Source organism: Corella eumyota, chromosome 3 (genome assembly GCF_963082875.1).
Source record: "Corella eumyota chromosome 3, kaCorEumy4.1, whole genome shotgun sequence".
In the NCBI taxonomy this organism is placed as follows: Eukaryota; Metazoa; Chordata; class Ascidiacea; order Phlebobranchia; family Corellidae; genus Corella; species Corella eumyota.
Genome location: NC_137492.1, coordinates 671,499 through 699,197, shown reverse-complemented (window position 1 = coordinate 699,197; position 27,699 = coordinate 671,499). Strand labels below are relative to the sequence as shown.

Below are 27,699 nucleotides of genomic sequence, written 5' to 3'. Positions count from 1 at the left end.
GGCCGCGATAACGAATGACGTCATAGAGGTATGCGAACGTCGAAAACGAGGTTCGATTAAATTCGAAGTTTGAGCTTGTTTTGTTTTTCTTGCCCCGGGTGAGGTTTAATTAAATACTACGCGGGAATGGTTTGCTGTGATTTGCAGCTTAAGTTAAAGTTAAAAGACTTCATTCAATATAACAACAACCTAGCTTAGGAAATAAACAAGGTTTTAGGTTAGAAATTATTGTATTAGTCATAACAGCAGGTTTACAGTATTTAAGATGGGACAGAGCGTATGTTAGAAATTAAATATAAATAATATTGGTGTTTATGTGTTTTGCAGATCGCTTAAAACTTTAAATCTGTATATAATAAAGCTTAGGAAACAATACGATTATATATGTATTTAAATGTCCAATTTGTAAATAAAACTGCAGTTTGTGGTGTGTTGTGAATAATTGCGGGCAAATATTAGTTACGAATTGTGATCAAATTACGACAGTTTAAATCTACACTGTATGGCAAGGTATTGAATATTTTGTTTAATTTTAATAAACTGACTTATTTGGGAAAATTTATTCGAAAAAGTACGTAGAAGGTAGTCAGGAATTTTATCAAAATTCTACCGCAAATTTAAGTTAAAAAAAAGTAAAATCCCAAACAACTCCTTATTCAATTTTTTTCCATCGAATTGTTCAAAATATAAATAGAATCGATTTATTTTTTCCTTATTTATACCACAATTTAAATGCCATGTTACCACATATATGTTTAAATTTAAATACAGGGGCTATTGTATATAATAACGATGGGAAATTTATCTAGAAAATAGTGTATTTATATAGCTGTTTATTTAGCTATAAAGAATCAATCAGCAGGAGATAATTTAAAGGTTGTGTTTTTGATAGTTTGTATACCTACTCAGGTTATCACGTCAGTCAAACAAAAAACGCTCAGAATAGTTTTTTTTTTATAGATTAAAAACCGTGCAATCGATATTATAACACATAAAACATATGGTTCAACGAAGCTCTGTTAATTTAGCGCCTTTTCTTAAGCAATTACGGTAATTAATATTTTGTTCAGTTACCTAATATATGAATTGCGTACATTGATATTATGATTTAAGTTGGAACAATATTTAAGGGTTTAATACTAGAATTTTAGAGTTACGTTGTTTGTGTTGTTTCAGGTTAAAAATATTTGCTTAAAGGTCAATTTTAAATGACCTTGGAGATAATAAATCAATAAAAATTCACTCAATTAAAAAGCAGGTTTATTTGATAGCTCTAAAAAAATATATTTTTTTTTTTTTTAATATTTTTGTAATAAAAATGCTTTAACAATTGCAATAACAAACAATAACAATAGGCATTGTTGTTTTTTTAGTTGATTGTTAAGTCTATTGTTATATTTAAAAAAGATAATAGATAATAAAATAATTAAAAATAAAATAATGATTGTTAAAATTATAAACTTTTTCCCAAAGTCAAGAAAAAATAAAAATCAAATTAAAATTGATTTTTTCTGTGAAGCCTTTGGTGATAAATGATTAATAAAGAAGAAAAGTCAGCATTTAAAATCAAAGCTTTATGACGCAATAGTGTAAAGTTTTTAAAAAGGTTTAACTTATTTTAGAGATTTAATTAAGATATTAGTACTATATTTCAGGTTATTATAACTAGGAATTATTATAGAAATTATTAAACCGTCGTGAGGTAGTGGTCAGAACACTTCTACACTACATGAGGTCATTAGTTCGATCCCCACTGATCCCATGCTGTAGCGCCCTTAAGTAAGGTGCTATAAACGACAAAAACTCCTGCTGAGCTAGCACTTAATCAGCAGTTTAATTAACGGGCAATTATATTCCATAATATTCCAAACTGCCACAGTCAACTCGAGACTGGGTCGGAGTAACTGATGTTACTCTATGTTTAAGTCGAGCATTTGACTTTCACACATCGGGAATAAAGATATAAACAAAAGAAATAATAATTGCATAATTTTACAGGTTAAGTTTAAAACATTAAAGTTTAAAAAAATATGTTTTAAAATATTATATTTCAAAAATTTAAACGCTGTAAAAAGTGTTTAAATTCTTGACAATTGTCTATAAATTATTGATTATTTTATGACAACAACGACTTATGACGTCATAATTTCAAAACCTATTTTATTTCAACAGGATCAAGTTTAAATGTTTTTGTTAATTAATTAATTAACGATTAAGTTAGATGAACGGAAATTTTTTAAGTGTTGATATTTTAAAGAGACCGAACCCAATGTTAAGTCATTTACGTGGTAAGTTTATTTAAACTTCATTTTTTTTTTAATTATATATATAAATATATTTTTTAGATATATCTTTATCCTCGATGTGAAAAGGTCGACTTTATGATCCTAAACATAGAGTAACATCAGTTACCCCGACCCAGTCTCGAGTTGACTTTGGCAGTTTGGGATATTATAGATTATAATTGCCCGGTAATTACGCTGCTCATTAAGTATTGGCTCAGCAAGAGTTTATACCTTTTATAGCGCCTTTTTTTTATCTGTAAAAATATTTAAATTTGATTTTTTGTTAAATGTAGATTTTGTTAAAATTCCACCTATGACGTCATAATTTTTTACCTATGACGTCATAATTTTGATTTTTTTGTTAAAATTCCACCTATGACGTCATAATTTTCGAGCAATTTTTTGATATATTTTTCGATGCAAAATCTTTGGTCTTCATTTTATTTAATTTATAAACAAATCAAAAACTTAATCTTTTATTTACAAAACAACGCAACGAAAGTGACGTCATAGACAATAACAATCGCACTTGTACTTGTCATTGTAAACCATTTAATCAAAGTATTTTACAACACGGACAAATATTTAATAAGGCCTCGGGTTGTTATAGTAAAAATATCTAAGTTCATATTTTCTGGGAGATTAAAGAATGTTAACAATAGTTTATCGCGCGATGTTGTTTGTTTAATCGAGATAAGACTACTTGTTTTGAGCACATGTATTCACACACTCTATTTTTAGTTGTGTGTTGTGCATACACCCAAGTTTTATAAGTTTAAATTTAATGGAATTTAGACTAGAGATAAGACAGTTTATTAAAATGATTATCTCAAGATAAAGATAGACCTTTAGCCTATACATTGTAGCTTAAAATGTAACAAAAATATAGTTGTGATGTCATAAAGATTTTAATTGTGGATAACTTTAGACTAATTGTTATTTATGACACTATTCGTTATTTTGAATTGGATTGTTATATTTATGACATCATAATGTGATTAAATATTTTCTTGAGCCCGTTTTTCTATAAGGTTTACTGTTGTGCAAATGTTATAATTTTTATTTAAACTGTTTTGTTTTTTTAATTGATTTTAACTTAAAAATGATATTTTTCATAAGGGCATTTTTGTTGTCATAATAAATAGCAACTACATTCTGTTAAGCTGTTTGACATACAAAATGTCATGTATTCTATAAGCATTGTTCGGTTTAAATTAAACTTCTATCTGTTTATATTTATTTAAATCAATAAAATGTCAGCTTTTGGTTAGAAAGAGCATTTTAAATTGCAATTGTTTATCATACTTGATCGATTTAACTTCAACAATTGGCAATCGTTTGCTAACAACGCTGCTATATGACGTCATACAATATCACATTTAACATTAAAAAATAACGACTGGCGGCTAAACCCCTAAACTGCATTCAAATATATTTATGTTATTAGTAATCTAATTCTATGATATAAATAAATCATAATAAGCTATAGCGCTAAATTTTGGCCTTTAGTAAAGGTTTAAAGAGCTGGATATGTTTAGGTCTCAGCTCGTTAGGTTAGGTTAAATATAGTCATGTTAGCTAGCTACACATGTTGTAATTAGGTTCAGGCGGATACTACAAAGTGCTTTAACATAGGCTTAGGGCTTTGATTTAAGTAATTATGGCAAAGTTTTAGTTAGCAGTGTTTGACTAGTAGTAAGTCGATGTTATTAAACTAGTTTAAAATCAAGTTTAAATGCCATAGGTGTGGTTTTTTTTATGGTAACTTTTAAATTAAAGCTAACAGTTTATTATAGGCAGTAAACTATGTTATATGGTATAGTTAAAACTGTTTTTGTGCTGCTATTAAGTAGTTATATTTAGAATTCACAATAGGATACAGTTTAAACGGTTGGTTAAGTAACTGATATGCAAATATTAAGACTTACAGCTTACAGTAATATACATTTATTGTTATGAAAATGGTGGAATAAGAGTTCCACACATAAGTCTTATATCCGGCCTAGTAGGTTGCAGTGTATCATATTATAAAGTACTTGAGTCGTCGAATTTAACAGAACTTTAAAGAGAGAGCGGGGCAAGTGGAACTTTATATAATAGAGTTGTCGTAATTGGCCTCTATGTGTGATTTATTATTGTGTAACTATTTTTAAACAGACTGCTTAGGTTGTGCAATGTTCTAGTAAAAAATGTTTAAATTTGCTGACCCGACTTCGACTGTAAGTCAGTCTGACCAAGACATTTGCACCTGGGACCAATTTTTAAACAAAGTATCAACGAATGCTAAAAACGACAATGATGATAGTGACATCACAAGCAACGAAGAAGATCTGATAGATGAACAGGAATCTGAATACCTCATGCGAAGGTCAATGAATCGATGGCGGTCGCGTTGTTATAAAGGTAAACCCGACGATTCTAGGAATCGATAGCTATAACACGGTTACGTTAAGGCCTAATATAAACATATGCTGAATAGAATTGGATCTCGGCAAGCGCTTTGGTTAATGTCTAAAAAGAGATCTTTTTATCATATTATCTCAACAAAGTCAAGCGTAGACAGTTGTCACAAACAGAGAGAAAACCCATGAAAAGTGCACGAAGACTGACAGGGCTGAATAGTTTGGCAATTTGCAGTAAGATTGTATAATACCAGCGCACTTTAAATGGCTGCTGTGAAAAGATTAAACGACAAGAAAAAGGCATTTCAATATACATAGTATTTACTGTCTGCCTATCTGCAGGCTAAATATTGAATAAATTAACATGTTCGTGTTAGCCTGTTACTACAAGTGAAAAGTCTACAAGCTACTTAGGCTAAGTTTCTAAAGTTGAGTATTTGTATACGGTAAACACGTGAATAACTTCCTAACCCGGTCGAATGTCAACAAAAGCAAGGTTTTAAAAATCAGTCGAGCAGTTCATTAAAAAACTTTACTATTTTTTGCGTTATTTAAGGAGTAGGAATGTTAGTATTTGGCTAAACACGATTAAAACCAGTTTATAAAGCCTACAGCAGATTTGAAGTGCTTTAAACTTTAGTTTTTAGAGAGTTTAATACAAAAGATTTTTAGTTTCAAGTGCTTGATTAACATGTTTGAATCTATTTGAAATGCACTTAGATGGCTCAACCATGCAGTAGCAGGTTATATATTTAATCAGAATTCAGTTTTTAGATAAACTAAATTTAGAAATCTTGTTTATTTGTTAAAATTAAGTAAAATGAACCCAAATCAACCCAAAACCAGTTTTTTGTTCAATATTTCTGACAACAAAACGTTATTAGATCCAGGTATTATATTCTATTAATAGATAATCGTGCATTATTACCTCACAATTGTTCATTATTTTGCTTTGTTTCCGTCATAAAATTAATGTGTTGTGAAATAATTGGCTAAATTAATGTTGCCAATTATTTTTAAACATTTTAATGTTAAAAAATCGATTTAATTTAAAAAAAATAGGATTTTTTGATGTCGTGTTGCTTAGGAATGTTGTGATGTCATAATCTAAAACTTAATTGTTTACGTGCGTTGGTGTTTATGACGCAAGTTGTTACATTTTCCAGATAATTTGAAACTAAACATACGTCAATATTTAAAGATGACGTCACTTCAATTTATGTCGGGTTAAATAAACAAATTGTTTTTAAACAAGCGCTACTGTAAAAAGTGTTGAAATGAATAATTTAAATAGCCCACAATAAACCTTTTCATCTCCCTGCACCTGCTCTATATTAATTTTAAATTATCCAAAATTTAGGAAATAAAATGTTGTTAATTATTAATTTTTAATTAAAATTATGGAATAAGATTTCGTGATTTGACAGTATTTGTTTTTTATGAGTAACAAATATTTTATTTTTTATTTATTTAATTAATAATATTACTTATATATTACTAAAGTGATTAATAAAGTAATTAAACAATGCATCATTGTTTTTTAATTTCCTACTCAATATTCTTTTTATTATGACGTCATACAGATGTAGAGCAGACGCGACGCAACGTGGTGATTGGTCGAAGCAAATCGGCGGGGGACGCGGTCACCGGGCACCGACCACAAATGTTGGGCGAGCATTTAGGTGAGATTAAAAGTTTATCCTCAATGTGGGTCAACATTATCACTTAACCTCGCTGTATATTTTTCATATTTATCCTCGATTTGGGAAAAGTTGACGACATGACGTAAACATAGAGTAACAACTGTAACCCCGACCCAGTCTCGAGTTGCCTGTGGCAGTTTGGGATATTATATAAATTATAATTGCCTGATAATTAAGCTGCTGATTAAGTGCTGGCTAAGCAGGAGTTCATAACATTTATAGCGCCTTACTTAAGGGTGCTACAGCATGAGAGCAGTGGGTATCGAACCCAGGACTTTTAACGAACCCAAGTGGTTTGGTTTTTATTTTTAAAACATGAGCTTGGAAGAAATAACTTTCAACTTGTTTTCCTTTTGTTAATGATCTTTTGTTAATTAAATTTTTTCAGGACTTGATTTTATTCGAGAGGATTTCCAAACGAAACCGATGCTACTCTCTCGCGCCTCCACTGTCCGTCTTCCCAGTCTCACCGCTAGGAGGAGGATGACCGAGTGGTCCATTATCCCGATGACGTAAGTCTGTTTGTGTTACTTTGTCATAATCAGTTGATATAATCAGTTTAATTATGCTAAGGAGTTCCGATTTTGTGTTGTTCTTGTGACGTAACAAATAACACGTTCTAACGCTACATTAACGTTTATGACGTCGCATTTGACGTAATGTTCTAGTTAATGTTCCATGTTCGAAGTTTGTCGATAAGGAAGTCAACTTTTTTGATTTTTTTTGATTCGCACGCAAAGGATATATTTTAAAATGTTATAAATTATAAAAGAATTTAAGTTTTTTAATCATGAGGTTAAGTTATTTAAAATCAGTTTTGCGATTTTATTTAAAGTTTTATTTATTTATATTTTTAACGGTTTTAAATCAAATATTGAGGGGTTATTTTTGTATTGATTGATATGTTGGCACAAATCCGGAACATTTGTGTGCCTTAAAAAGTGGCACCGACGTACGTGGCACACTTGAAATGTGCCACAATTTTTCAATAAGAGAAAGTTTTACGTAATTGATGTAGACAGGAGTTATTTTTTCGTATATTTATATTAAAAAAAGCAAAATATATTTCTTAAAGTATTAAGTTTTTTATTTATTTGCGTTAGAATAACTTCAGGTTGCTGGTTGTTGAAATAAAATGATTAAATAAATAAATATTTTTGTACTTTTATTTTTAAATTCTTAAATATTTTTTGTTTAGGTAAAAATATTTAAACTATTATTGTAAAATTTTAACAATGTTTTTTTTACGATCCGTTACATGTCGCTAGCAAGCTCTGTTTAAAACTTAATTCTGCTTTAAAAAAATCAGTTTTAATTAAATTAAATAAAGTTGAAAGCTATGTTATATTTTTTATTATTTTAAATATTTATTATATAAAATAGATTGGCGATTAATCTATTATATTTCTACATTAAACGCCTTTTGTATTTAAAAGCCTATTTGTATTGGTATTTAACAAACAAAAATCCTATTAATAATATCCTAGATTGACTTAATATAATAAATCGCTTTCTAATATATTTTTATAATCTATTTATAAGTGTTTGCTGTAGATAGGCCGTTTAAATATTTTCCTCGGTTAATGAATAATTAAAGAATGAAATATTGATCCGATACCTTCTGAGTGAATCTGATTACGTGAAATTCCCGGGAGAATTAAATTCTCTTCCGATATGTATTAAGGGTTGTTATTGGTATTGATTCAAGCGATTGTAGCTTGAAAAAAAATCAAAATTTGAGAGAAAATTGAAGTTTTATCATTTGTTTAGGTCATAATAAAGAATAGTTGAAATATTATATGAAGTGTGTTAGTAAAAAAAAAGATAAATAACAGTAGAAGTAATTAATAAATAGGCTTTAAAATTTTTTAAATAATTAATCAAACAAATTACAAGCTTTTGAATAAAAATGTTTGACAGTCGATCACACATATCCGTTAACCTTGCTTATATATCGTTCGTTTTAGCTTAAAATTGCTGATATTTCAACAGTGCTGACTTCCTATACTGCTTTATATGAGTTAAACAAACAGATTAAATATAAGGGGAGCTTTATAAATGGCTCTTTACTTAGCTTGCCATTAAAACTTAATGTAATACCGCTATATAATTAGATTGACGGTTCAATTAAAATATTTGTAGCTTTTAATGCAGTAGGACGGCGATGTTAATCGGGTTTAAAATACTAAAGTGCAAAAATAAGATTTTTATTTAGAAATTTAGGCTTTATTTAAAGTTTTAATGTTGGATTTACAGTTAACAATTGCATTGTTACGTCATTATATGTATTTCTGTTACGTCACAACGTAGGTTGTGTTACGTGAATAATAAAATACATCCGATTATGAATAATTTATTTTGCGATATAACATGACTCTAAACTTGAAATAAATTTAAATTATTTTTTGTTGAAAAAAAAGAAAAATTTTTGTAGATTCGGATATGAGAGAGTTGTTTATATTTTCGCCTTTTTTCTTTTTAGTTTACGGGTGAGAATACCGCGCAGGTTTTTTATAAGTAGGCACTTGTAACACAGTTCGTTGTAGCATTAGTTAAAGTTAAGTTTGAGAAATACAAGACCTAATAAAATCAAAGTTTTAATATACCAGTAGTTATAATTGAAAAGATAGATTTTTAAAAATTTTATTTAACTAAAATTTAAGTTTTATTAAAGTTGTATCAACTTAGCAAACATAGTAAAAAAGGCGGGATTTGTTGTTAAATAAACACCCATGTTAAAGGCTTATCTTAATTTAATATTTACATACTAAATTGTAGGGCTAATTTATAGTACTACGAAAAAATAATTTACACTTTAGTTAAATATAAAAAAGGTCGTTTGCAGCGCGTTTTTTTGTTTGTTAAAACGTTCTAGAATGTCAAATTGTGGATGATTGAAAACGAAAGGTTAAATAGTTTATTTACTACCTTAACACTTCAATAATTTTCAAGTTATTTTATTGCTTATATAGCCTCTAGCTTAATGCGTTGTTCGTTGAAAAAAAACTATTATGCGTATAACAATATTGCATTATAGATGCTATTGTTCCTAACAAAGGCCATTATTGTGTTAAAATATAATTGTTTTGGTCTAAATATCATGTAACATACAATATAGCAATAATCACTCTTTTGTAATTACTTTGTTGACATTATTGACGTCATATACGTCCTTTATGTGAACCATTTAACTAATTGTTGACGATAAGGTCACGTGATCAGGTTTTAACGATCTAATTACCCGCTCCGTTAAGTTTAGTTCGACCTCCAACTAATTAATATTTTTCGCCATTATAAGTTTAATTGATAGACGTTCTAGAATTGTATTATAAAAGTTGAATATAAGTGAAGATTTCACCCAAATTCTCGAACATTTTGAAGTTATATTTAATCCTTTAATAGCTTAACTGAAATACGATATACTAGACGTAAAATGAAAGTAAAAATTTGATAATAGAAATAATAGCAATGTTGTTTTAGCAAAAATCGAAAGGTTAGGAAGAAAGTTTAAGTTATTATTATTATTATATTATCAAGTTTTTTTTTGCTAATTTTAACTTAATTTTTGGCAAAATGAAATTGTTATAACAATTAATATAAAAATGAGTTGTCTTTAATAAGTTCTAGTATTTTAAATAAACTTTAAAACAATTAAAATTCAACTTTAAATCATTGTTCTTGCAAAGTTTGGGATCAAATTACTAGAACGACTGAGATTTTAATGGAATGTTTAAATGTTTGAAACTTGATTCCGTTTGTCGATGAATCGCGATTGTGTGCGCTCCTAATTCAAAAGCAAACAATACTTCGCGAGTTGTCGAGCGCTCTGTTTAAACTTGACTTAAACTGAATAAAAATATTTTGACATTTTAGTTTCAACATTTTATTCATTTTCAATATTTGGATTTTTAAAGGAATTTGGAGTTTTAAAAATAAATAGGAAAACATAGGCTTTGTTGACGTCATAATTGAACAATTTGTCTGTGACGTCATAATTTATTTAAGTTGACGTCATGAGTTCGAGTAAGAAGTCTTGCTTGTTCCAAAGCATGAGTTTTTTGGAAAGTAAGAAAACGAACGAAGTGATGTCGCCCTTGGTGCTGGGGCCCGGATCCGAACCCGTGAGCCCCCTAACGAGTCCGGCGTTCACCCGGAGGTTCGGGAAACTGACGACCTTAGTCGAGAAGTCGCCTTCGACCTTGAAACCCCGACACCCTGGGGTTCAGGTCCCCACGATGACGATAAGAACCCCAAGTGAGTGTGAAGCTGAGATTACCCGGACTCCTCTGGTCCCGCACTTGTCTCCCGGAACGCTCCGGAGGTTAGAGCATCAGCACCAAGTCGGGAAAATTATCCAGGAGCGCCAAAAATTGGGGTTGGTGCCGCACGGGGGGTTTAGCCCTGGCCCCTCACCCCCTTCTTCGCCCCAAACCACGAGAAGGGTGATCGTTAGAAGAGGGGGAAGTTCGACCCGAAGGTTCACAGTGGCAAGGACAAGGTAAGCTCGATTTAAAATTCGTTTTTTTGTGTGATTGTTATTGTGTTTATTGCATTGTTAACAACAAAGGACATTGTTGTTGTATTATAACAAGGGTAAGATTTGTTTATTGATTACCAAACAATGAATATTGTTGTTGGATTTATTTTTATTTTCAACGAAACATTTAAATTTATAGAAACTAAAAAAACTGAAAATTTGGATTTTTTTTTTAATTAAGTTTTAATACAAAATTAAAATTGAATTGTAAGAGAAAATAAAAAAAGAAATTTTACCATTTTCATAACTTTGAGCACATAATATCAGATAATTAAAAAGTTGATTGGTTATGGATTGTAAGATTTTTAGATTCCAATAATAAGAAAATATTTCGTTATTTTACAAACGTCGATATATTGATTTAAAATTGTTTAAACACAATTTCCTTTTCATCTTTTTAAAGATTTTTAATTTTAATTCTAAAGATAATAATTTTTGAATAATTTATTAATTTTAAATTGTAAAAACAACGATTTTTTGTATGTTTTGTGAACAAAAATATGAACAACTTATTTTTTGGTTTTAAAAAAGCTTTTATTCTTATATAATCTTTGAAATTACAAATTTAAGTTTTGATTGACAGGTTTAAAGCTTTAACCAAAGGAATAAGAAAAACAAATCGTGTTTAATACACATTCTGACACTTCAATAAAATTTTTATGATTTTGTATTACCCGATGTATAAAAAAACGTCATAAAGCTGCATTGTGATGTAATACTAAGTAAACAATAAATTTAAGCGTAGGATTTAAAGGTATTTTAGGTAAAATTTAAAATATAATAAAAAGAAATATGGAATTTTAAATTTATAAATTTTTGTTAAAATTTTATTATTTTTGATATTTAATTAAAAAAAGAAATTTTTTGGTTTCTTTTTAATAAGGTTGTAACTTTTCGGGTTTCTTTAATTAGTTAATTATAAATTTATTTTATTTTTACATTTAATTTAATTATTTAATATTAAAATACTTTCTATATTAAATTTACTTTCATTTTAATGAAAAAAGTTTGCCAAAAAAAGTTGATATATTGAAAAATTTAAATCTAGTTTTTAATCGTTTTTTTTATGCAAAAAAATAGAAATTTTCGAATTAAAAATTCTACCTTTGGTTTTCGCCGGTGCTTTTTTATTAAAACCCACTTTTATCGATCTAAGTTTTGAACTACAAAGCCATTGTTGAAAGATAATGGTCATTGTTTGATTGATGGCTCCTGCTAACTACTTTATAATGGGCTACCGCGTAATTGAGTTAATATTTTGTTTTTACAATTTCACACTTTTTCAACCTTGATGACGTAATACTTTTAAGTTAGGGAGTGCCCTTTTTGTCACGTGACTTTTTTTATATGTTTTAATAAGACGTTTTTTTTTATTTTAAATATTTTTTTTTTGTAATTAAATATTTAATTAGCAGTATATTATTTACTAAAGGTTTTAATTAATTTTTTTACTTGGTTTAGACGGGATTGTAAATTTTAGTTAAATATTTTTTATGTTTTTGTAACGTTTTATAGCTGCAAAAATTATCGTAAAAATCGGTTTCAAAAACTTTTATTTCCAAAATAAACAAAAAGTTCAAAGTAAAAAAAACATTTTTTTAGTGTTTAAAATACAATTTAATTCACTTTTGGTCGTTATGTTTTTATTATTTTTTTTATTTGTTATTTTAACACCGCCCGCTAGCTGGCCTAGAGAGCCAATACACTAATATAAAAGCCTCGTTAAAAAGAATATAAAATTCATAATAAATTGAGATAAAAATCCCGTAAAAACTCATTTATTCTAAAATGTTATTGATACACTGAACCTACGTGGCAAAATTAAGACAATATTTGTTAAAAAATATTTTTTAAATAATTGGAAACTTGATTATTAGAAGAAAAGTATTTGATTAAAAATAGAAAAAATTTATTATGTTAGAAATCATTATAGTATTTAGTTGAATAAGGTGTTTGTCAGTCAACAATCATGTTTGTTGCGTCATAATATGAATAATAAAGCAGCGAGTTTCATATTGGATAATATTATTGAGCAGCTATATGTTCTATATTAAGTATTTTGTCTTTAAGTTTAATGATTTTTTAACCCAGTTTAGATAATTAATATTTAAGTAAGCAACCTAATTAAAATAGTGTGTTGTTATTTTTTAATAAGAATTACGATTTAGGCTGTAAAATTAACTTATTTCGCAAGTTACCATTTAAAACTGCTGGTTATAATATGGTGCAACACAAGAAATATTGCGCACCACAACTGGTGTTTTTAATATTTTTTTCACAATTTTTAACCATTAATTTGGTTGTTTAATATTGTAAAAACATAAAAAATTAAATAGATTTATATAAATTATTGTATATAGTAAATAGTAAACTATTACGTAATAATGGACATTATTATATAAAAATTTGTTATTCTGTGGTTAATTTGTTAAAATAATTAATTATTAGTTCAAGTAAATTCCTGTTTAGTTTATATAAGTTTAATGTAAATTGACTTTCTTAATGACATTCCAATGAGGTTTATGACGTCAGAATGTAATGCGTAATAGGATTTCCGTTAAATAAATCGAATTGAAACTAATTTGATTGAAATATGAGAAATAAATAATTTGATTTTTGACATTTTGAAATATATTTGATTTTATTTTTAAGTTATTTAAAAACCAAGTTTAAGATTTTTGCGATTTTTTATTAGATTAAAAAAATTTTTAATTTTTTTGCAAAAATTTTTAAGGCAAATAAATCACAATCAGCATTGTTAACATAACAATAGAATTTAACTTTTAAACTTTATACAACAATATAAAGTGTATTGACACGCTTTACAATGAGTATTATGACGTAACAGAGCCCAACAATGGTCCATAGTAGACCTCATGATATAGAAAGCGGGGACAATCGCTTAAGGCAGAATTTTACATTTTTTTCGCTTTTTTTTAGCTGCAAACGCATTAAATTCACTGAGGCGTTGAGTCAGCAGCAGAACATAAATTGTTCTTGTGGTTTTCTTGTGTTAACTACTCGATTGTTGAATTATTTATGGTAATGAAGCCTTTAAAACATGGATAGGACTATTTAAATGATTATTATAAGCTATAAAAAGAATAATTAAAGTTAATTTGGTTAATTATTAAAGATAGAAAGAATATGATTAATTATTTTATTTATTTTTTGCATTTATTCTGCTTAAAATTGGTTAAATTTAAGGTTTTTAAATAGAGTTAAATGTTTTGTCTATTTTTGGGAAATTTGATTTTTGTTTAAATGTCACCAACTGCGCACGAAGAGTTATTTTGAATTTAAGAAAATGTTTAGGTTTTATTCAACGAGTTTTAACTTTAATTTTCAGTTTTTTAATGTCAAGTTAAAGGCATTGTAAGAGTGCGTTATATAATTAAACAACTATTAATTATTATTAGCTTAAATTAGGTTTTAACTAAATTTCAGATTTTGTTATAGTTTTAAGTTAGGATATTTAGTAAGAGATTGAAAAAGATATTTAGGTTAAATTATTGTAACGAATATTAATTTAATTTACCATACCATAGTATTTTATAAAACCCTTATGTAAGCATTATTAGTTTTGGCATGTTTTATATCATTAAAGAAATTTTGTCATTTTTTCCGTTGCACTAATTTTAATTTGTTATATAATATTTTTTATTACTTTTATTGATGCACGAAAAACCTAAAAAAAATAATATTAAAATATTAAAAAATCTAATACCCCCCCGAATTTAGAAATAATTAAACTGCTTTTGTATAGGTTAGTAAAGCATAAAATTATCTGTATCTTAAAAGCAATTTAAAAGTTAATAATGGTAACTAAATTTAAAGAAAAAATATGAAAATTTTTATTAAAAAAAAAAACTTTAAAAATGGTCGCCATTTTTTTTTGGCCCCACGTGACCACCCGCCACTACTCCCCTGTATAAACTATCCGCGTTCTTGCGACGAAACACGACACTAAGGAAGATCTGTGACGTTTGAATGTTTCAATATGACGTCACAACTCGATGGTAATAGTTAGTTGTCGGCTACGACTTTAAATTAAGGACGCGTTGTTTAGGATTGTGACGTCATAGTCGATTCAATACAGAACAGAAATAGCAGCGTAGCGTAACGGGCTTTATTGTATCCATTACCAATCTAACAAGCCACGATTCGCTCCGTTGGATTCCGTTTTAGAATCCTTTAATGTTTATTTTGTTTAAGTTTAGTTGAAAGTTGAGCTGGTTCTTAATTGTTTAAAGTTGAAAGATGATGTTTCACGATTAACGATTTGGAATTAAGTTTTTTGGGGTGCTTTTTCTTGAATTTAGAAACAGTTTAAATTTTGGTTAATTATGACGTCAGAATTCTAGAAGGTTATGGTCAATGATCACTAAAAATATAAGAGCTAAAAGTTGATTTATTTTAAACTAGTTTCACAAGTTTTTCCCAACTTTTTTATGGAATTTTCGAATTTGGAATTTATAAAAAGAAATTAAAATTAAAATGACTAAAAAGTGGAAATTTTATTTCAATATTTTCTGTAAGAACACGATTTGAAATGTCGCGAAATTTTAGTAAGAATTAAAAACTAAATTTAGTTCAGTTAAGTTTCGAATGTATTGGTCAAAACACTTCCTACACTACATTAGGTCCTGGGTTCGATCCCTAACGATCTCATACTGTAGCGCCCTTGAGATATGAACTCCTGCTAAGCCAACACTTAATCAGAAGTTTAATTATCGGGTAAATATAATCAATAATATCCCAAACTGCCACAGTCAACTCGAGACTGGGTCGGGATAAGTGATGTTACTCTATGTTTGGGTCATGAAGTCAACCTTCCCACATCGAGGATAAAGATAAATACAAAAAAATTAGAATATTCGATTTAATAAAACATAATGTTTAGCTTATTGAAAATTAAAATAAAATCTGGGGTTAAAACGTCGTAAATTCAATATTTGAACAAAAATCTCGAAATTAAAGATTTTTCCAATTTTTGGTTTCCCGCAAAAAGCAATTTTCATTTTGAATCGCGATATTAAGCTTACAACACGGAAATGCATTGTGACGTAAGCACTCCCAACAATCGTAACAGCTGGTCGCTACAAAATAGGGAAAAAAACGATCTGGTGGATTGTGACGTCATAGTGGTTTAAATGTGACGCCAAAATTGAATCATTTTTAAATTAAATTGTTTTAAGATATTTTTAAATCCGAGCGTTAAAAAAAAAATCTTTTTTTAAAAAAATTTAAATTTTGGTCCACTTTTTAATTGTTTAAAGGTTTTTAATGACAGAATTTTAAAAATAAAGGTTTTAAATAGTTTTTTAATATCAAGGTTTTAAGTTTTGTATTTAAACAAAGGATTAGGCTATTTTAAAACAGAGTTAATCAGTTTTAAGTTGTTAGTAGTTTTAAAAAACTGTAAAAGTTAGATTGTAGTTGTTATTTTTCTTGTAATTAATTATTTGTTTGTTGTAATCTAAAACTTTTCAGATTTTTAACTTTTATTTCCAAAGCAATTAAGATTTACATTAAAATTTTATTGATTATTACGTCATAAAAGTTAAACCTTTATTTAAAAAAGGTCAATTAAGATGTTAAGTAGAACATGTTAGACTCTCTTTAGTTTCAGTGAACATTTTACGGGGAAAAGAAGTTGAAACTAATATTTTTAATTACCTAAAATGTTAATTGAAGTCGTCTTTGTGTTTATTTTAGCAGAACTGTTGTTTTTTAGTTTTTTTAATTAAATTTTAAAGGCGTTTTTTATGACTAGTTTGTATCAAAAATTTTCATTGTAAGAGTCATATTGTCTGTGACGTAATAGAGCTCTAGTAATACGTAAGAAAGGAAAGGGGATTGGCGCGACTCTGACATTATCAACTCTGAATTTTGTTGAAAATTAAAATTATTTTTAGGTCTCTAATAATGTTAAAAATAAAAAATTGTTATTTTTGATGATTTTGCTTTTTTTGAATTTAAAAAACATTAAAAAAACAAAATAAAAGTTAAAATGTTGCAGAAATGGCTTCTATAAATTTAATTCACACTTTTAAATTAATTTTATGATCTGTTTAGATATTTATTAGCTTTCAAAAAATCGAAGTTTTTTTAATTTGGAAGTTTTACTTAAGATAGTTAAAATCACAAAAGTTAGTAAAATGTTTAAGAAAATTGTGTTTTTTATAGCTAAATAGTTTGTTCATTTTAGAATAAAGAAAAATGTAAAATTTAATTTAAATTTGTGAACTTTTTAATAATAAACCGAATTTTTTTATTGTGTTATTGTTTTAAAAACAATCAAAAACAATGTCGATTGTTAATTTGCTTTATTTTATATATTTTGATTATGATGAATAGTTAATTGTGATGTCATATATGATAGATTAAGGTTGGTTGAAGGTTGGGAGATTTGTAAATAAACCGAAAATTTCGATTTAAAAAAAGAAATAAAAATAAAAATAGAATTTTAATAAATAATTATTTTTAGCCTAGAATTCAAACAAAATTTAAGTCTTAAAATACAAATAATAATTTATTTTTGTGACTTTTTTAAGAATTAGAAATAAAGAAAAGGAAAATATTTTAAATTTTTTTAACTTTTACCTATACAGAAAGGTTTTTAATTAAAAAATAATAAAAATCATAAAACAATTTTATGTGGAATTTATTTTGGCCTGAAAAGGCGAAAAAATAAAAAAATGGAAACTTCTAGAATTCCAACGATTCACATCAACAATTTAGAACAATTAGACGTTGTTACGTCACAGTGCAATGACGCGATGGGTTACTACTCACCCCCGCCCAATCGCAGCTCGGGACATCATCTGTTATTCCCGCTATCCAATCAGAACTCGGGTATTGGTCACGTGGAAAAAATAAAGAAATTCCATCACAAAAAAAGGGGTTTAAATCGAAACGAAGTTAAAAATATTATTCCTTATTGGCGGAATGGATCGGCGGGAGATAGTGATAGTGACGTCATAAGTGATGAGGAATTATGTGACCGCGAGTTAGCGCTAGAGAGCAAACACCTCCACCCTGCGGCGAGTAAATTAGCGAGAAATCAACAATTTCGAAGACATTCATGGATATGGTAGGTTTAGTTTTAATTTTACCAAAAAATATCGCTCTGTGATATCATCTAGCGGTCAGAAAATTATCTAAATATTTAAGATAATGCGATGTTAGCACAAAAATCATCGTTTTTTTAGATTTAAATTTATCAATCTGTCATTTTTAACAAACAAATCTTAAAAAGGAAAAAGGTCGATTTATTTGTAAATTAAAATTCGATTTATTTAAAACTCCCAGATAGGTTTTTATAGTTGTTTAGATAACTACATCTACCAGCTGCTGGTAGTAAAAGGTTAGGTTGGTGTATTATAATATTTGAGGCCGCGTTTCTAGTAATTGTGACGTCACATTTGTGTATTTAATGTTTCAATTTATGTTTTACTTTAAAAGATTTTGAAAGTGGATTTGAATTTCGTGTTTTGATGTTGATTTAAATGGTTAAAATTTAAGATTTTTTATTGGGAATTTAGATTTTATTTGTTGTGATAAAATCTATTTAATTAAAATTATTTAATTCGCGTAAAATCGATAAGTTTTATTATTTTAAAATGAAATAATATTGATTCTATTTCGAAGTAGTAGCTTAAAAATGGAAGTCGGTAGTAGAGAGTTAATATTAACATTATTTTAATTGAGTACAAGGTAATTATGACGTCATAGTTTAAGTGAATACTCACGGGATTGCAAAAGAACTCAAAGTTCGCTTAGTCACGTGCACATTCCGAAAGGTCACGTGATTTTAATAAAGTTATATCGTAACTCAATATTCGAGATTCGACCCTCTGGGTTTTGTTTTATTGGACTGAGTTTAAACCAATTGTGGTGTCCTATGACGTCAACAGTTACGCTTTTTGAGTTTGTTTGTATTTGTTCTCGTTTTCTAGTTAGCAGTTTTGCAAGAATGGTTAGAGAAAAGTGGAAAGTGTTAAACCCAAAAATATTTGGTTTTAGGTTTATATTTAGATTTCTTCAGCTGCGTTTTATAATTTTAACAAATTTTAAGTTCTTTATGCTTGGTCATTGTTTGGGTTTTTCAAATTAAATCATTTTTACGACATTTTTACTACTTTGTAAATTATAAATTAGGTTTGTTAGTTCAGCAGAAATAGCGTTTAATAATAAATCAGTTTATATATTAATTCAAGTAAAATGGTGGTTTGATTATAGTAAGAATATTGTGCAAAATTGAGTTAAAAATGATTACAATTTCTCAAGAAAATGCAGGTTTAAACAAAACTGAAAAATGTTAATATTTGCATAGCTCTCGTTTTGTATACTCAGTAATTATTTAACCCGGTTTTTGTGTGTGATATGGCATGGGTTTATTGTTCACAATGGGCTTTATGACGTCAATAGGGAGGCGGTTTATGTAATAGGGCACTAAGTGAAGAGTATAAACTAACTGACCTAATATTTGCCACTGATTTAGTTCAATTTTAGTTAACCAAATTATGGTAAAATTTTAACCAAGGTCAAAAGTTATAATAAATATTTTTAATTACTATTTTATTTTAAGTTTCTTGTTTAAAAAAAAACAATAAATTTTAAAATTATTTACCACCAAATTTTTTTTGATTTTAAAAATGTTAAAATTGGATTTTTAAATCTATATTTACTTATTTTACATAAATAAGTTGATAACAAATTGTTTGACACATTCTAAATGGAGAAAATCAAATATTTGGACGAACTATTTAAGTTTACGACCCATGTGCAAACATAATTGCTGGAATAAACTGGGTTGTTGTTAAATTTAAGTTGTTGTTTTCAGATTTTATCATTTATCATTGGTGGTTAGTTCTAGTGGTCAAAGTTATAACGTATATACTTCTTGTGTACATGGATGATTTTAAAAAAGATTTTAATATATTAGACAAGTAGAATTATAATTGTTTGAATAAAAATCTTAAAAATGTATGCTCTATATTAGAAAGCAGATTTCAAAAATATTGAACTAAAATTTAATTAAAAATATTAATTTTATATTTGAATTTTTGTGAAAGAAATTTTTAAGTTAAAATAGAATTTAAAAAAAGAAAAACATTTTGAAAAAATTGATATTGGATTTTAAAAGAAAAAAGTTTCAAAAAAACGGAAAAATTGAAAAAGTTTGAGTTGAAAAACTGCGATGAAAAGTGACAATTTCTGTATGGCTACCAAGTCTATAAAACCCAAACTCTACAAACAACAATCCCTGCAAACTTACCCCACTTCCAAGAAGGGGGCTTTCCAACCTAGCTCCTCCGTCAACCCCAGTCACATTCGGATCCTTCCGAAGCGGGACCGGATGTCCCGTCCGATCCCGATCCCGAACCGGAAGGTCTGGAACGGTTTTTACCACTCAGCGAGTTTGGATGATTGTGGCAGTTACGGGGATTCAAACCCGGGGTAAGAGATCGGTAATTTGAAAAAAAATAATTCGGATTTTAATTAAAAAAACAAGCACAAAAAGTGGTAATTATTAATTAAAAATTAATTGATTGGCACTTAAATAAAAATTGAATGCGTTTATAGAATATACAAAAAACAAAATAAAATTTTTTAAAAATTTTTATTTTTTGTCGAACTACGCTGGGTTTTAACTTTAACTTTATTCTTGAATTCCAATAATCAAGTTCGCACTTTTATTGACGTCATTATCACGTCATAATATACATTACATACGTCACAATATCGATCCGAATGTGATTATCAGGGCAACGTTTTAGTTAACGAATAATGCAGCAATAATAATGCAGTTGTTATTTAAATAATTTGGTTTAGTTTATACGTTTAAAAATACCTAATTCTTTTGTGCATCAATATAAGGTTAAAAACAGTTGAAAAGTGTGTTTAAAATTAGTTAAAAGTTTATTTAATAATCAGCTGCATAGAAAAGGTGATAATTTTTCCTTTTTTTTCCAGCGCACATTTGTTACCAGGTCTCACGTGTGAATAAAGAGGGTTTGTGATGTCATAATAAGATTAAGTTTAATTGATTTTAAAAGTTTTGTAAGGAATGATTTGATTGTGATGTCATACTTAGTTCAGTCATTAAACAGTTTTATATTTTACCCTTATAAAAATAGAATTATTGCAAAAAATGTAAGTTGAAATTATGTAATGTTTATCTTGATAAAAATAGAATTATTGCAAAAAATGTTTTTTTTGTGATATATTAAGATTTTTGAAGGTTGACTAAAAGAAAACAGAAATATTTACAGAATTGTTAAAAAGAATAAAGAACTAAAAACAAGAAAAATAAAATTAGCAATATTTATTTTGGAAAAAATGGAATAAGTTGTTCAACATGCCTCTTGATCGCTCCTACTCCTCCCACTCCACTCCTCCTAGGAGGAAACGGGAGGAGACGAATTTTCTGAAACCTCTTCCTGTCAATGAATCGATGTTGAGTGCTCGGATGCGACTAAAGAGCAGAGGAGGACCGGATTACTCCTCCGCCAGTTCTACAGGGATTAAATCGAGCAACCTCTTCCGAAGATGCTTCTTCTCAACTGCTCCCACTTCCTCCTATTCCTCCTCCTATTCTTCTCTCTCTTCTTCTAGTAGAAGTTTAAATGATAAAAGACGATTTACAACAACAGATACTTCATCTACGAGTTCTCGGTTTAATAGACGAAGTGGCGTGACGTCATCAGGTATGACGTCACGGGATATTGAAGACGATGTTGACGTATTTGGTCCATCGACGTCATCGTATCGAAGAAGATCTGAGTCCGCGAAATCGTCGGATTTTGATTCCTCCTATTTAGCTCAAAGACTTCAAAGTTTGGACACAAAGTCGGATTTAAATCGTCGTGGCACGCCACACCACGATAGTCAAGACCCCTCCTCGTTGTCACAAAATTGTCAAAACTCTAGTCTGTCTGGCGATGTTAATCTTGCTTTGAGGTACGACAGCATGAAAGGGGATTTTCCCGTTTGTGTGAGCGATCGAAGAATCGCGGAGAAAAAGGAGGAAAAAAATCGCGGAATCGAAACCCCCCGGAGACAATTCTTGTCCGCATTAAAAACAATTGGAGAAACGACGACGTTATCCGCGGAAACTCGGAAGGCTCCGCACTTTCCGAAATCCGCTTCGACTCCTGAAATGACAACGCGAAGAAGCGGAGCGAACTCTTTGGCTTACAACTGTTTGTTAAGATACATGGAAAATAACGCGGCGGGGTCGTTACTCGGTAAGTCCGGTGCGTACAGCCACGAGATGGTGGCCGGTGACGGGGGCTTACTTCAGTCAACAGTCCTGTTTTGTCCGGTCCCGATAAATGTTGTAAAGACACCATTGGGTTACGACATGTATTTAACTTACGACGAAGATGAAATATTAACGATGGTCAAAGAGCAACTTCTCGAGTCTGAAAGCATCATAAGGTGAGTTCGTGACGTCATAATATAAGATTCACAACGTCACAAAATTAAATTTCTTAAAATTTTCGCAATTTCGTTTACACGGACTTCGGAAATTGGTTTTTCCAGTTTGTGACATCACTCATGTGTTATAGTGACGTAACAATATGTGCATTGTGATTTAAGGGTTGTGAGGTCGCCGTTGAGGCGATAATTTGTTTGTTTATAAGATTATTAAACTTGTTGCCCTGAGCTATTAGGAGAGATGAGAATATCCATAAACTAATACCGCGTGCTTTTAATTAGGATTTAGTGCTTAATTAGCTGAGGGATAAATCATGAAAAAATTGAGTTTTTTTGTATATTTCAGCCATAAACTTAAGTAAATACTTAACATTTAAATAACTTATATAGTTTATTTTGAGATGTTGATTGGGTACTTTAATTCTAAAGTTATTTTTATTCGAAATACGAATTAGAATTTCGAAATACAAATTAAAATGTGAATTAAAGTGAACGAGTTTTAAATAAAAAGTCGTGATCAGAATAAGATAAAAATAACTCCAGTTTGTTGACATTCTTATTTTAATCGATATACTCGAATATGAGAAATATTTGAGAATTAAATTAAGTGAAAACGAGCTGTCGGGTATAGGTCTGACTTCCTTGGCAAAAACGTCATTTTTGTGTGGTGTTTAATATAAATTTAGGTTTAAAGCATTTATATTTGGTGTGTCATTAATATATTTTCATCAATATAGACTTAAAGCATTATTGAATGATTCTATTTAAAAAAAATTAGGTTTAAATATAGAAAAATTTGTAATTAGTGTTAGATTATACGTTTTACTTATATATAGTAGGTTTTAAATATAAGTTATATTTGTAAGTACTTCAGTGTAAGGTCAGCATATATTCATATCCGGTTTTAGTTCTGTTGAACAGCTTAAAATGTCATTGAAACAGAGAGTTGTGAAAGATTGGTCAAAACATCAATAATTAACATACAAATTAAGGGTTTATTTATTATTAATATAACAAGAAGGGAACATTTAGGTTTAGGTGGTGTTATGACGTCAATAAAGGTTGTATTGTTAGGACAATTGTACAAGTGTTTATAAGAAATTGTGTAAAGTTAAATAAAAGGTTTCTATTTGATTTAAAAGTAAGGTAATGTTGGTACAGTAAGAAAGGTTGTTTTGTTGTAGAAAAAAGGGATAAATTTGAGGTTGTTCACTCGTAAAAACGTCAAAAATAACCCATAAGTTAATCTAGAACTTGTAAGCGTTAGAACTAGAAGTTTTTACTTTGGTTAAACATTTTATTGGATCATCAAATCAAGGAATATTTAAAAATGGAAATATTTATATTTTAAAACTTGTAATTATTCAACTGTGAATGGATTATATACAACTGGGTAAAGGGAATAGTATGTACAAGAGGAAAATGCGACCAAGACCTCTTAATATCGTTTATACCATCCACACCCCAACCCCTAAACTCAAACTAGCTTTCAAGTGAGTATATTTGGTCATATTTGAAATGGCAACACTGGCTTTGTGACGTCATTATTGGCAGGAAGTAGTCGATCACCGTTATTTGAGAAGTTGAAAATTTATTTGATTAATATCGCGGGTTTTAAAGCGCGCTATATTATGTTGAATTATTACGTAATAATGCAGAATATGTATGTGGGGTTTTTATATTAATGTTTTATTTTGAATTTGTTTTTTTGGCGTCTAATTAAGTTATAGAAAGGGTGATTTTATCTAGTTTAAGTTAATTAGAAAAGTTAAGTTGTTTAATATCTTTAGGTTTAAATTGTGTTAAAAATTAGTTGGTTAAATAATTTAGATAATTAATTCGTCAAATAAATTTTTAAAACGCCTTAAATTGGTGTTTAAAAATAATAAAGTAAATTAAATATAAAGTTAAAACAACTTAAAACTGGGTTGAACAAAAAAAATATTTACAGATTTTTAAACTTTTTAAATAACGAATATTTGCAAAAAAAATATAAATTTTTTAAAGCGAAATAAATTTTGCCCAACTTTTTATATTAAACTAAGTCGCCTATGCTTATTAGGGGAACACTTTGTCATTTGCGCAGTAGGGAAGTTGCTTTAAAATAAATCTAAAATCTATGCTAATTGCTCAACAACAATAATATAAAAAATGTCGGGTCTCGCCAAACGACATAATTTTACACAGCGTCTGCTAAAAACCAGGTATTTTGAAATTAAAATCAGTTTTAATTAAGTTTTTAGTCAGTTCAATTGTTCTTTTAACAAGAGAAAATAATATTCATTGTTTGGTGATTGTTATTTAATATTTTGATTGTTGTATTGTTATTCAAACAATGAGGTAAATATTTTTGTCAGGAATCAGAAATGTTTCACGTTGAACCAAAATCCCTAAATTCTCCGTTTCTTTGAATTGTGACGTAACAATAGTTTTCAGTCATGCGTAAAATATCAGGTTACAGTTTAAAAACAGCTTTAACATGTCATATAGAGGTAGAACCCTAAAAGTGTATCAAAAAAAAACAAAATTTAGCAAATTTTGTTTTGTTAAATTGAATTTTTTGTGCAAAAACGTCCAAAAATTGGGTATTTTTGTGTTAGAACGTCAAGTAACCCAACCTTTTACGCCTTTAATCAATGTAAGTTAAAATTTTATGCTTGGCTACGTAGGAAAAAATTCTTAGTACAACTTTTCACTCGGTTAATACAAGTTTATACGAAGTTTGGAAAACAAGGTCGGTTGTTAATATATTGTTCTACACTACTGAATATTTTATAACAGCTTCTAAACATTTCCGCATCGCTCGCTTTCTATAAAGAAATTCTATTTTTAAAAGTTGGTTTTTGATTCTAGACAATACAGGAAAAAATTTTAGGTTTCAGTGAAAAATATTTATTAGTTGACAGTTTTATATAAAAAATAAAACAGTTATTGAAAGTTTTTAAAACTTATATTTATTTAGAAAGAAATTTAATAAAGTTTTTGATATATTTTAGTGATTTTCAAATTGCGAAAAAATAAATATTAAATTAAGTTCTAGGTTTATTGCTTTAAAATATTCAAGAAAAAGGGCAAATTTTTTTATTACTTGTGTGTTTATCACACCAGGGAATAAGTTACAGCTTACTTTGTTGTTCATAAAAAGATTTATGGTTTTACGACTTTGGCGTTTATATTGCGCTAACAAAAAATAGTTCGTTATAAAAGTAACTTTTTTAAATTTGAGACAAGATATTTCTTTTAGGTTAAGGATATGATACCAATTTTATTAAGAGGTTTTTTTAGTTGGTATTTACGTAGATTTTAGATAATGTCAAGTTTTAAAATATTAGACAAAGTTTTAAAAAGTAATTATAAATTTAACTTTAAAAAGTTAAAAAATAGAAAAAGGGGAAAAAATGAACTTAAAATAGTTTCAAAACAACGTTAATTTTGTTCTATTTTTAACACTTTTGTGGGGGGACGCGGAATTTGAGGGAATGGAAAATGAAGGAACGGAAATTGAAGGAACGGAAAATGAAGGAACCGGAAAATGAAGGAACGGAAAATGAAGGAACCGGAAAATGAAGGAACGAAAAATGAGGGAACCGGAAAATGAAGGAACGGAAAATGAAGGAACCGGAAAATGAAGGAACGGAAATTGAAGGAAAGTGAAAAAAGGAGTGGCGGAATCTTAAAAAAATAAAACGCGGAAATTCCGTTGACTGTTTATTTGTATTTAAGTCAATATTATTTTAGAAAGAAACGGGCATTTTATAGAAGAGAGTTAGGGTATGCTGGGGTAATAAAAATTAACTCATTATCGCTTATCAATTCTCGAATAAATGACAGTAATCCTAAATAAACAGTCAACGGTATTTCCGCGTTTTAGTATTTAAGATTCCGCCCTCTCCTTTTTTGCTTTCCTTCATTTTCCGGTTCCTTCATTTTCCGGTTCCTTCATTTTCCGTTCCTTCATTTTCCGGTTCCTTTATTTTCCGTTCCTTCATTTTCCGGTTCCTTCATTTTCCGTTCCTTCATTTTCCGGTTCCTTCATTTTCCGTTCCTTCAATTTCCATTCCCTCATTTTCAGTCGACCCCTTTTGTGGTACACTCAGCCTCGCGTTTAAACAGGCGTAAATAACAGTTTAAAGTTTAAAGTTAAAACAGATGTAATAAGATACAAAAGCCAACAGAAAAAATATAAATTTAGAATTATAAGTTATTGTAATCTTCTTAGTTGAACTTTAGATCGATTTTAAAGTTATTAATATTTAAACTACATTGAGGACAAACCCTAAAAGCTAGATATTATTAATAACACGAAACATGGCGTTAAAACATACCGGAAACTGAGCGCAATCTGTCCCTTAGCACAAAATGTTCAATATTATAAATAGTAAAACCTAGTCGAGCGTGCTATAACATATATAAAGCTTAGCAGGCTTAGAGGCCTCAGGCTGATATCTGTATAGATACTTATATTTAGAGAAGTACTTCGTTGTAGCTTAGTGAGCCTGGATATTGAGTCCCATGTTATTAAAACAGAGCTGAATATTTATGTTTTTATATTTTTGCAGCTTTTTAAGGCAAAGATTTTTAAGTTTAGAGACAAATAAATGTTTAAATTGTGTAGAAAAATGATAAAATTAAGGTTTTATTTGATATATAATTTAGATGTAGAATTGCAGAAGCTAATAAATATAAAATTAATAGAAATTAAAATATTTTTTTTTGATTTTTAATTAAAATTAGCAACAGTAATTCTAGAATATATTTTATTTAAATTCTTCTTATTTAACTAATTCTAGATTAAAATTAAAAGGTTACAGTTGGTATAAAGGATTTTAATATTGTTACGTCACAATACTGTGTTTGTTCTATCACAATCCTCTTTATCGATCCAAGTTTAATCCCTTTGTAGTGCTCACAATAAGTACCCTTGTCCCTCTCTCGAATTCGGTACTTACCCCCGTCACCAACCGTTGTGAGAATAATGACGTCATTAAACAACGAAGAAAGTCGTGACGTGTTACGACCCCTGGGACTCCGTTTAAGTTCCCCCGAATCGGCGCAGAGTACGTCACCGCGCCCCACTGGGATCAGGGGAATTTACCTGGTTCCGCGTCGTTCTTTGTCACGTCATAATCGAGCTTCCCTACCGAACATTGCAAACCCGAAATTTAGGTTGATTTTAGAATTGAAGTTTTTTATGTTTTTGTTTAAAGTTAAACAGGATGTGACGTCAAAAGTGACTTCCGTTTGACTTATATGACGTCACGCAGTAGTTGTGACGCAAAAGTTTAGTTTTAAAATAAGAAATCGTTTCGTTGGTTGCAGCTTGT

The 27,699-nt window shown here is 28.8% G+C and overlaps 1 protein-coding gene across 10 annotated transcripts in view; it reads left to right on the top strand.

The window, feature by feature from the left end:
* Positions 1-2,206: 2,206 nt before the first annotated feature.
* The window catches only part of LOC145745274 (3',5'-cyclic-AMP phosphodiesterase 4C-like), a 40,792-nt gene continuing 15,299 nt past the window's right edge, over positions 2,207-27,699 (top strand). Inside the window, exons 1-3 of one of the 10 annotated variants that reach the window (XM_082563298.1) lie at positions 2,207-2,288; positions 6,271-6,369; positions 6,779-6,902. In XM_082563298.1, coding sequence (XP_082419424.1) covers positions 2,222-2,288; positions 6,271-6,369; positions 6,779-6,902 — 290 coding nt within the window. In that variant the 5' untranslated portion in view covers positions 2,207-2,221. Of the gene's footprint in view, positions 2,289-4,524; positions 4,689-5,492; positions 5,578-6,270; positions 6,370-6,778; positions 6,903-10,424; positions 10,889-17,547; positions 18,024-20,121; positions 20,393-21,260; positions 22,376-23,645; positions 23,869-24,402; positions 24,580-27,136; positions 27,542-27,699 lie in introns of those variants that run through there. The other 9 variants (XM_082563299.1, XM_082563297.1, XM_082563295.1 and 6 more) reach the window with 9 other exon arrangements.